Genomic DNA, 10,670 nt, shown 5'->3' on the forward strand with positions numbered 1-10,670 from the left:
ACACACACACACACACACACACACACACACACACACACACACACGCATACTCACATACACAATAGGGAGCTGAGTCAGAGGAAAAATGGCACTGCTATTATGATTGGAGTACGCCAGGCGATAGCACTCACTGGATATTCTATTTAAAAAACAAAAAAAACCCAGCAATTGCAATTAAAGGATTATACACTCTTTACCATACTTGTAAACATCCTAGTGGTAGTGGTATATTAAACAGCAAAACCTGAGTGTCAATCTATTTCCATTTCCATTTCAGCCTGAACTAAGTTGTTATATCTATTACATGTGTTCACTGTGGCATTAAGAGGTTAGTTGCCAAATTCTTGGACAGCTTAAGAGCTGAAAGCAGGGAAAAAAACAGTAACGGCATGGTTATTAACACTGCTCCGTAACTGCCCTTTTCCGCCCTGACTTTTCCCCATTCTCTCTCCACCTCTCCTTCTCTCCTTAGACTACATTTCCACTTCTCTGTCTCTTCCTCTCTCTTTTTTTATACCCTGCCTACCCTGCAGGTCCACCTATGATATCATGTGAACTGCTAAATATCACAGAGGTAGGGTGCGGTGGCTCAGGTCTGTAATCCCTGCACATTGGGACACAGGGGTGCAAGGACTGCTTGAGCCCAGGAGTTGGAGACCAGCCTGGACAACACAGAGAGACTCTGTCTCTACAAAAAACACAAAAATCAGCCGGGCATGGTGCCCTGCCTGTGGTCCCAGCTACTTGAGAGGCTGAGGCAGGAGGACTGCTTGAGCCCAAGAGGTTGAGACCACAGTAAGCCACGATCATGCCACTGCACTCCAGCCCAAATGACACAGTGAAACTCTGCCTCAGAATGAATGAATGAATAAAATTAAAAGGCAGAATATCATACAGAACTGATGGCCAGCCAAGGTGGCTCAAGGCTGTAATCCCAGCAATTTAGGAGGCTGAGGTGGGTGGATCACTTGAGCTCAGGAGTTGGGAGATCAGCCTGGGCAACATGGCAAAACTCCGTCTCTACCAAAAATACAAAAAAACTAACTAGCTGTGGTGGCACAATCCTGTGGTCCCAGATACTCAAGAGGCTGATGTGGGAGGATCACTTGAGCCTGAGAGGTGAAGACTGCAGTGAGCAGAGATCGCACCACTGTATCCCAACCTGGGTGACAGACTGAGACCCTGTCTCAAACACCACCACCAAAATAGCAACAACAAAAGTATCATACAGAATTGATATGGCAACTATGGAAGAGTATGAAATTTGGAGGGACTTTAATTCTCAACACTCCTTAGATTTTTAAATAATAATCATATGATTTAGCAATTTAAAAGACATTAAAAAAAAAAATCCTAGAAACTTGACTGTTAGAAATGTCTCCAGTAATTGTCAAGTATTCCCTGGGGGATAAAAATACCCCCCAACTGAAAACCACTGTTAACTCATCAAATCCTCCCAGCTTTAATACAAGCCCATTTCCTCTTATTAATTCCTTCAACACTGCCACTCAGAATCATTTTCCATACCTTCTTGGCACTAACTGACACAACTGCCATATTATGGGAATATCTTTAACAACACTGCTTAGAGTAGGGTATAGGCTAGATATCTAAAATGGTCTATAACAGCACTGTCCAGCAGAAACAAAATGTGAGCCACCCAATGTAATTCTAAGTTTTCTCAGAGCAGTAGGGAAAAACAGCTGAATTTACATTTTATTGTCTTCAAACTCCAGCTTATATTTTATATTTACAGAATATTTCCACTCATTGGCCACATTTCAAATGTTGTATGTAATGAGCAGCTACCACGTAGGACAATGGAGAAGTATAATATATGTCAATAAGTATGGGAAGGAGATCAAATATTATTAACCTGATATATAATGAAATAGACATACAGTATTTTAAGTACTGATGTTTTCACAGTGTTGGCTATAGCAACTTGTCAAATTGTATGCCTCCTTGGAAACTCATCAATTATCTAAAGAAGACCACTATACCCCAAAGAGTCTGTAATGGGGCATTAGTCTTACTGTCCCATCCAATCATAAGGAGGCTGAGATTCCTACAATAAGCACCACTCTTAATGGAGGAACACTTGTAAAATAAAATGGGCACTGCTCAGTGCACAATAAAGTAGAGTTTAGACTTTCCGTATCTAGAAAAATATATACCAACATGTTAAAACAATTACATGTAAGTGAAGGGAATTAGGAGTAACTTTTACTACCTTTCTCTCTTGATTTATCTATTCTGTTGTTTTCAAGTAGGGCAGGACCATCCCTGAGCAACTTTTTGGAAATGAGGGGATGACAAGGTGAGTAATGAAAGTAAGTAACCAAGGGTCAGAGACGCCAAAGGCCCTGAAATGCCTGGGTGGTGTCACACAATTAAGAATTAGCCATTTATGGCCTGAATGTTTGTGTTACCCCAAAATTCATGCCAGTATCATAATTCAAGGTTAGGGTATTAGGAAGAAGGGCCTTTTGGGGTGACTAGATCATGAGGGCAGACCCTTCATGATTGGGACTTGTGCTGTTATAAAACCAATCCCAGAGAGCTACCCAGCCCCTTCCACCATGAGACAACACAGCGAAGCCACAGTCTATGAGGAACGAGCCCTCACCAGAGACTGAATCTGCCAGCACCTCAGACTCCAACTTCCCAACCTCCAGAACTGTGAGAAATAAATGTTTAGTTTTTGATCCACCTAGTTTCTGGTACTTTTGGTTATGCCATCCCAAATAGGCCAAGACATAGCCTATGCCCCACAAGTTATCAACTCTCCCACTGAGCATTCGTTTTCATGAATAATCTTTGTAGAACTGAAACCAGTACCTAACTCTGTCATACATGTATGTATTGTGTTTTTATGTATGACAGAGTTAGGTACTGGTTTCAATTTACAAAGTTTCAATTTACACTGTCTTAATGTATACTAAATATTCCAAAAACATAACTACTATATAAATCAAGGGCCAATGGTTTGTTTTTTTTTTTAATTCTACCAAAATTTGTTCATCAATTCAGAAAATTCAATCACTGAAGGTAAGAGACCATGTGTGACGACTAAGCCACCAATACAACACACCAGTACCAATCTGTTTTCAAAGATGCTGAAGATTATTACCTATACAGGTGCAAGCATGTACTACTTCATCATGTCTTCTTGTAGACTCACGCCCAGCTACACTGTAATATATACATTGGGGCTGGTTTTGTTTTTGTTTTTTTTTAAGAGTCTTCCTCTGTTGCCCAGGCTGGAGTGCAGTGGCGCAATCTCGGTTCACTGCAACCTGCACCTCTCAGGTTCAAGCAATCCTCCCACCTCAGCCTCCCAAGTATCTGAGAGTACAGGTCCACACAATTATGGCCAGCTAATTTTCATATTTTTAGTAGAGATGGAGCTTCACCGTGTTGGCCAGGTTGTTCTTGAACTCTTGACCTCAAGTGATTTGCCCGCCTCGGCCTCCCAAAGTGCTGGGATTACAAGGCACGAGCCACTGCACCTGGCCTTGCGTTTGTTTAAACAAATGTTTTATTGTTAATTACAGAATTTTCTCTTATTTCTCCTTTATATGTATTATTTGTTTATTTATTTATTTTTGGGACAGAGACTTGCTCTGTCACCCAGGCTGGAGTGCAATGGCATGATCTTGGCTCACTGCTACCTTCATCTCCAGGGTTCAAGCAATTCTCCTGACTCAGCCTCCCAAGTAGCTGGGATTACAAGTGCCCACCACCACATCCAGCTAATTTTTGTATTTTAGTGGAGATGGGGTTTCATCATGTTGCCCAGGCTGGTCTCAAACTCCTGACCTCAGGTGATCCACCTGCCTCGACCTCCCAAAATGCTGAGACTACAGGTGTGAGTCACCGTCCCTGGCCCTATATTTATTTTAAGTAGAAAGTTACGTTTAATTTAAAAAAAAAAGTGTATGTAAAAATTCAGATATAATGTATATAAAATTTTACTTCAAAATGGTCAGTAATCACCAAATACTTACTATAAAAAGTGTGTTACATTTGATAGGATTAAGAAGCAGTTTACAGTAGTCAAAAACATCACAGTATACTTATCTTAACCCAAAAGGATGGTGAGTCACTTACCTTCCATACTAAGGGAGGGGAAAGCAATCATTATAAGCACAGGAAGAATCATCACTCCATCTACCATTGTACAACTGTGGAGGGAAAAGACGAGATGTAAGTAAAACATAAACATCTAACTGCAGGACAACAAATTAAGCATACCACCTTCAAACTGCCACTCAAGGCCCTTCTTACTAATCACCCTCAGATATATTGCCTTATTTCTTACAACATTTAAACATATACCTTTTACGTGGACCTAAACACATCACCTTAAAGAGTCAGTCATATTCACTTCCAACTAGTAGTCACTCCAGGGGTACTTTCTCAAAGTTTACTCTCTTACGAAGAACTCAATAAGAAAACAAAAAAATTTCAGCTACAAAGCAAGGCAGTCCCAAAAGATTTTAGGTTTGAATTTTATCTCACCCCATTGAATGCACAATTGGCACGAGATTAAAAACCCTGAGAAGCATAAATAGGCTATTTTAAAATGATGTTAAAGATTAAGCAGCTGAATAATTCAAGTCAAATTACTACGCTAGAGCCTTACTTCTCCTTTAAAAGGACTGGAGGTGGAGCAACCTACATCAACATACAGACCTAAAGCAAACAAAACAACAACAACAAAATACCCCATCTACGGCAAAGCAATGCACTTCTGCATTAAAGAAACTTAACAAGGATAGACAATAACGAAAATCATGTAAAAATTCTAAAAAACTTTTCCATTTGAATAATATGAAATATCAGAAATGTGATGACAATTTGGTCAGTTGCAATTCTCTGGATGGCAAAATAAAGAAAAAGCTGGTAAAGTTCTTTAATGATAGGTTAGTGTGCTTGAACTCTTTCAGCTTTAAAGCAAAGAGCGAAAGCCCATTGCTTTCTAGAATGTCTGAAGTGTTGACCTTTAAAATAAAATTATTTAGTCTTGGTGCAGGGGCTCACACCTGTAATCTCAGCACTTTCAGAGGCCAAGGTGGGAGGATCACTTGAGCCCAGGAGTTTGAGACCAGCCTGGGCAACATAGTGAGACCTCATCTCTATTTGTTTTTAATTAGTTAAAAAAATTTTTTTTTAATCTTTTTTTTTGGCTGGCGGTCTGTTTACAAACCATACCTCCATCATATCTTACCACCCTTCATTTAAATTTATTTCTCTTTGGTTCCATAATTATATTTCAGTCAATTCCTTTCCTAAAAGCAAGGTAAGGGAAGAGATAAAGGGGATTTTTATGTACCTTCCTTTTCTGTTTTTAAAAGCATATGAAACTTGAGCAAGACCCTAGTACTGTTGTTTTTGTTATTTCCATGTTCACATAGATCTTTCCTATAGTGGGTCCTCTTGGGGACATACGAATCCTTCATCTTGACCCCTCACAACCAGAATGTGACTCCTCCAACACATCTCTGTACCTTTGGACATGAATATGCTTTTTGCTCCCCTCTGCTTGAATTGTCCTGAGCCCCCTCCTCCACCCCTCTCCTACCCCAATGCCACCTCCTGTCATACATGATACCAGCTCAAAGGTAAGACCGTTGTGAAACACCTCTCCTTCTGCAGTAATTTCAGCCTCCGGCATGGAATCATAATCATCTGTCTGGGGCAGTCTCCAGCACTGGTTCACTCATCTCCAAAACAGGTATGGGCATCCAAGGACCAAGCAAGAGTCATGCATTGAGTTATGGAATGAAAATATTAAGATGGTTTTTCATAAGAATGTTTTAATCTAATAAAGTAGAAAATAACTTGAGACTTAATCTGGTCTCTATCTCAGTTCTATGTGACAGTCTAGTATAGGAGGTATCTTTCAGAAAAACTAGGAACTACATAATAAAGAGTGGACATGATTTGTTTATAGAGTACAGCAGTATACTTGTAGTTCTGAAGGTCCGTTTAAGTGGAATTACAGGTTACATTGGGTACTTACAATGCAATGAGCCTTCCCAAATGACAAGTGCTCTAAAACCATTAAAGAAACTAGAGATACCATACATTATTAATGCAAGCACCAGAGAAGAGTAAGAAAACAGTGAACTTAAAATCGCTCATTTCTATTGGTGCTTCCTTAACCACTTTACTAGAGAAAAGTAGTAATACTCAGTTTAATCTGACATGAAACAGTCCCTCAAATTCAAAATCTGAAAATATTTGAAAAACGGATTTGCAACCACTGTCATATATAATAAACATTATCAGCCGGGTGTGATGGCTCACGCCTGTAATCCCCGCACCGTGGGAGGCTGAGGCGGGTGGATCACGAGATCAGGAGTTCCAGATCAGCCTGATCAACATGGTGAAACCCCATCTCTACTAAAAACACAAAAATTGGCCAAGCATGGTGGCACGCGCCTGTCGTCCCAGCTACTCAGGAGGCTGAGGCAGGAGAATCGCTTGAACCTGGGAGGTGGAGCTTGCAGGGAGCCAAGATCGAGCCACTGCACTCCAGCCTGCAGCCTGGGCAACAGAGTGAGACTCTGTCTCAAAAAAAAAAAAACATTATCCAGAGTGGCCTGAGACTTTCATTGATGATAATAGGATTCCACTGTCATTAGCAACACCTTAAGTATTTTATCCTTAATTAATTTCTTTTTTACGTGCGCTTTATAATATACACTTATTTATTTTATATAAAATGTGTAGCCAATTTACATATTAAGGTTACATCAAAAAACTTTTTATGGGATATGTCATCACAAACGATTGAACACTGCTGAACTAAATTGTTTCTTATCTCAGTCTTTCTGAATTCCCAGTCCTTCATGTATTCAAAAACTACTATGTGCTACATATTAGAAACCTAAAACGACAAAATCAAATGCGGTCTTGCTATCGTGGCACTTACAAAATATGTCTATGGTGGTAATCAAATAATCATCCAAAAGATTGCATCATTAAAAACTGAATTAACAGTTGGGAAGAAACATAGTTAAAATCACGCTGCTAACAAAACAACTTGAGATCTTCTGGGGGGTGGAGAGGTTCCCTGGGGAGGCAACATCTGAAAAGGAACCAGGAACCAGAAAGATGAGTAGAGGTTCAAGGAAAAGGGTGAGTGTGGTGGGGGTGTGGTGGGGGGTGTAGTGGGGGGTGTGGTGGGGAGTGTGGTGGGAGAGGGTGAACACAGGATACAGACAGGGTAATACTTACGGGAAAAGGCACTTCTGTGGAGGTGCCTGTGGCCAGAGCAAGCATGGCATGTCCTGAGGACTTAAGGCAAACCTCAGGACTGAAAAAACGCAGGACTGGCCAGGACACAAAGGGTCTGGAGGAGTTATAAAAAAGTTGGAGCACACCCAACAAGGCTAAAGAGGAAGGCAAGGGTCAGAACAGAGGTGAGGCACTCTAGGCCTTCTACTCACCTATCTTCACTGCCCCCTTGGCTCACACCATCATTCCTTAGTTCCTCAGTCCCCGTTTTCCATTCTTGTCACCCCCACCAGGCCGCTTTCTGCCTATCTCTGGACATTTGCACGTGATGCTCCCTTCTTTCAGGGCCCAACCTACGGAATTCCTACTCATCCTATAAGTCTCAGTGGCTTCTCTAAAGGCACCGCCTTCTAGAAGTCTGCCTAAACCCTTAAATACTCTCTGCTCATTCTCATAGACCACTCTAAGTTTCACTCATAGAAATCATCCTAATTAATCATTGTGCATTCATACCTGTGTGTGCTTTTGAACACCTGTCTCTCTCACTAGACTCTACACTCCATAGGAGCAAAATCTATAGTCCATCTTGTTCATCGTTGCCAGAGCCAAGTAGGTACACATTTAATAACAGTTTAATTAGAATTTTTCCTGAATTAATCAGCTCAATTTAAGATTAAATTCTAAAGAATTAGTAGCACTCCCACCCCACCACATACATGGAGACCTGCAAAGAAATGGCAAGATTAAGAGATTTATCATCTCTATAACTTTAATCTGTAGAATTTAGCTCAAGTAATAGTAAAAGCCAACAGTTAATAACCTTCAAAATCAAGACTTCTTTTACTATTAAAAAAAAAAAAAACTAAGAAACAATCACCCCTGGCATATTTTCCATGTCACAAAGCCAGCAAAAGCCCACGTCCCAAATACCTATTAACCGATTATCACTGTGTGAACAAAATTAAAACAATAATTTAGGCTCACAAATAGAAGACAGAAAAAGAATTATAAATTCAGACCCTCAAACAGTAGGGACTAATTCGGTCTCTACTGTTTAAAGACAGCTCAAAATCTGCCAAAAATCTTTGGGAAAAAAGTCAACATTACTTACTGGTTGCCATTTTATTCAGGGTCTGCAGCACTTCTCCTGACCAGCCAACTCAGCTATTAAAAACAGCACCCCCAAAAGGAAAGAAAAAAAGCATGCAGAAAAGGGAATGTTCTGCTATCTCCTGACCATATTTCAATTATAAGAAACATCAATATGCTAAAATCTCACCCTGAAGTCCCAAGGATCTATTTTTAATTTTAAAACATACTAAAAAGAAAATATCATTTTTTTAAAAGTAAAATTTCAACTTTCCTGCTGTCAAATATTTTTGGCTAAGAAGTTTTCATATGTAAGCTGGCAAGAAAGAGAGACTAGTAGTAGAAAATGGGAGTGGCAATAATTCAATAGTTCCGGGATTGCCTTACTCCAGTATTTTTTAAACTTTTTGGCCTCAGAATTGCTTTAAACTCTTGAACATTACTGAGAATTGTATGTATGCAGGCTACATCCCTTGATATTTACAGTGTTAAAAATTTAAACAGAATTTTTAAAATATTCTATTCATAATAAAATAACAATAAACATACTACCTTATTTTTTTTATTTTAGAAGAAGTATGACCTATTTTTTAAAAACATGTAGTGAGAAAAGTGGCATTGTTTTCCCACTTTTTAAAAAAATCTCTGTTTGACTTAATAAAAGACAGCTGGATTCTCACATATGATCTATATTCATTCTGTTACAATATGTTGTACTGGCTGCAGTATACATAGGAAATCCAGTATCACACATATCATTGGAAGAAGAAGGACCTTATGAAACCCCTGAGAAAGTCTCAGGCGCCTTAAGACTTCTTGGACAACACTCTGAGTAACTGCCTTAGTCCATAAATGCTCAGTCTATGTACTGTATCAGATAACCAGATGGTACCAGATATTTTAGACTAAGCACTAACCGGATACCTGATAAAAATGACACCGTTCTACAGTTTTAGAAATCTCACTAACCTCTCTAATGTCACAGAAGTCAGCAAGTCTAATAGTCAAGGAAGAAAGCATTATTTTCTTTTAATGTTGGAATAATATTTTATGTAAGCATCTAAATATTGTTGAAATGGGATATAAACTTGTATGAAGGTACTCACAACTGCTTATCTTGTTTGGGTTCAACTAAATCCTTGTGCAAGGCTGCAATGCCAAAATCTCTAACTGAAAAATCACAGGCTACTGGGGACTGCAAAATATTATCTGAAGGGTTCAGAATATGAATCTCTGCCTCTTGTGTACATGCATCTCCCTTCTGTTCTTGGATAAGATCCTCTATCCCTGGTAACTGATCTTAATATTTCAGACACAAGAAAAACCGCTATTCAGAAAATGGTTAGAGACCTCCTGCCTTAACTAAGGTACTCTCTTTAAATCAATACTGTCTCTTACAATGTCTCAGGCCTACCTTCTCAGAAGACAGAACATTCCCATGATATTCTACTAAAAGCAGACACATCACCAGGGCAGTACAGAATGACTTTCCAAATCCCATGGTACTTTTCAAATTCCACTTATAGATCAGACTGCATTGTAGTTAAGGAGCTAGCGTTTAGCTCAATTTCTAATGTGTGTGGGCTTGAGACCAAGTTTGGCACTTTTTTTGTTCATCACAGTTTTACAGCTGGATAAAGCTACAGATACCCCACAATGTACTACCCCAAAAATTATCCTGATATTGGTCACAGAATAACTGAGAATATAATATACTTCTATATACAATTTTCAGAACCCATATTAGGCAATCTAATTCTAATCTATAATACAGCAATAAAGGATGTTTCTGAAAACTAGACTTATGAGTAGCATATATTTCATTATCTATAATATTGAGGATGAGGGGAAAGTTAGAAGATGAACCCTAAAATTCTTTTCCACTGGAAAAATTTGACAAAATGTTCATTTATCTTGCCTGGTGGCCTAACCTCATTCTTCAATACATACTTTACTGAGTACCTATTCATTCAATAAGAACATTCTTGATACTCTTCTCAATTCAATTTCTAACAATCTTTGAATTAGTAAGAAACTTTGGGGCTGGGCGCAGTGGCTCACGCCTGTAATCCCAGCACTTTGGGAGGCCGAGGTGGGCAGATCACCTGAGGTCAGGAGTTCAAGACCAGCCTGGCTAACACGGTGAAACCCCATTTTTACTACAGATAAAAACAATTAGCGGGGCATAGTGAGGCATGCCTGTAATTCCAGCTACTCAGAAGGCTGAGGCAGGAGAATTGCTGAATTGCTTGAACCCATGAGGTGGAGGTTGCAGTGAGTCGAGATTGCGCCGCTGCACTCCAGCCTGGGCGACAAGAGCAAAACTCTGTCTC

General features: G+C 39.5%; 1 protein-coding gene across 6 annotated transcripts in view; it reads right to left on the reverse strand.

The window, feature by feature from the left end:
* Positions 1–10,670, reverse strand: part of ACVR1 (activin A receptor type 1) — a 144,233-nt gene that overhangs the window by 62,275 nt on the left and 71,288 nt on the right. For all 6 annotated transcript variants that reach the window (XM_017547246.2, XM_017547263.2, XM_037745285.1 and 3 more), the window contains exon 3: positions 4,114–4,187. In XM_017547246.2, coding sequence (XP_017402735.1) covers positions 4,114–4,180 — 67 coding nt within the window. In that variant the 5' untranslated portion in view covers positions 4,181–4,187. The remainder of the gene's footprint in view (positions 1–4,113; positions 4,188–10,670) is intronic.

This window comes from Cebus imitator, unplaced genomic scaffold, assembly GCF_001604975.1.
Source record: "Cebus imitator isolate Cc_AM_T3 unplaced genomic scaffold, Cebus_imitator-1.0 Scaffold10, whole genome shotgun sequence".
Taxonomy (NCBI): Eukaryota; Metazoa; Chordata; class Mammalia; order Primates; family Cebidae; genus Cebus; species Cebus imitator.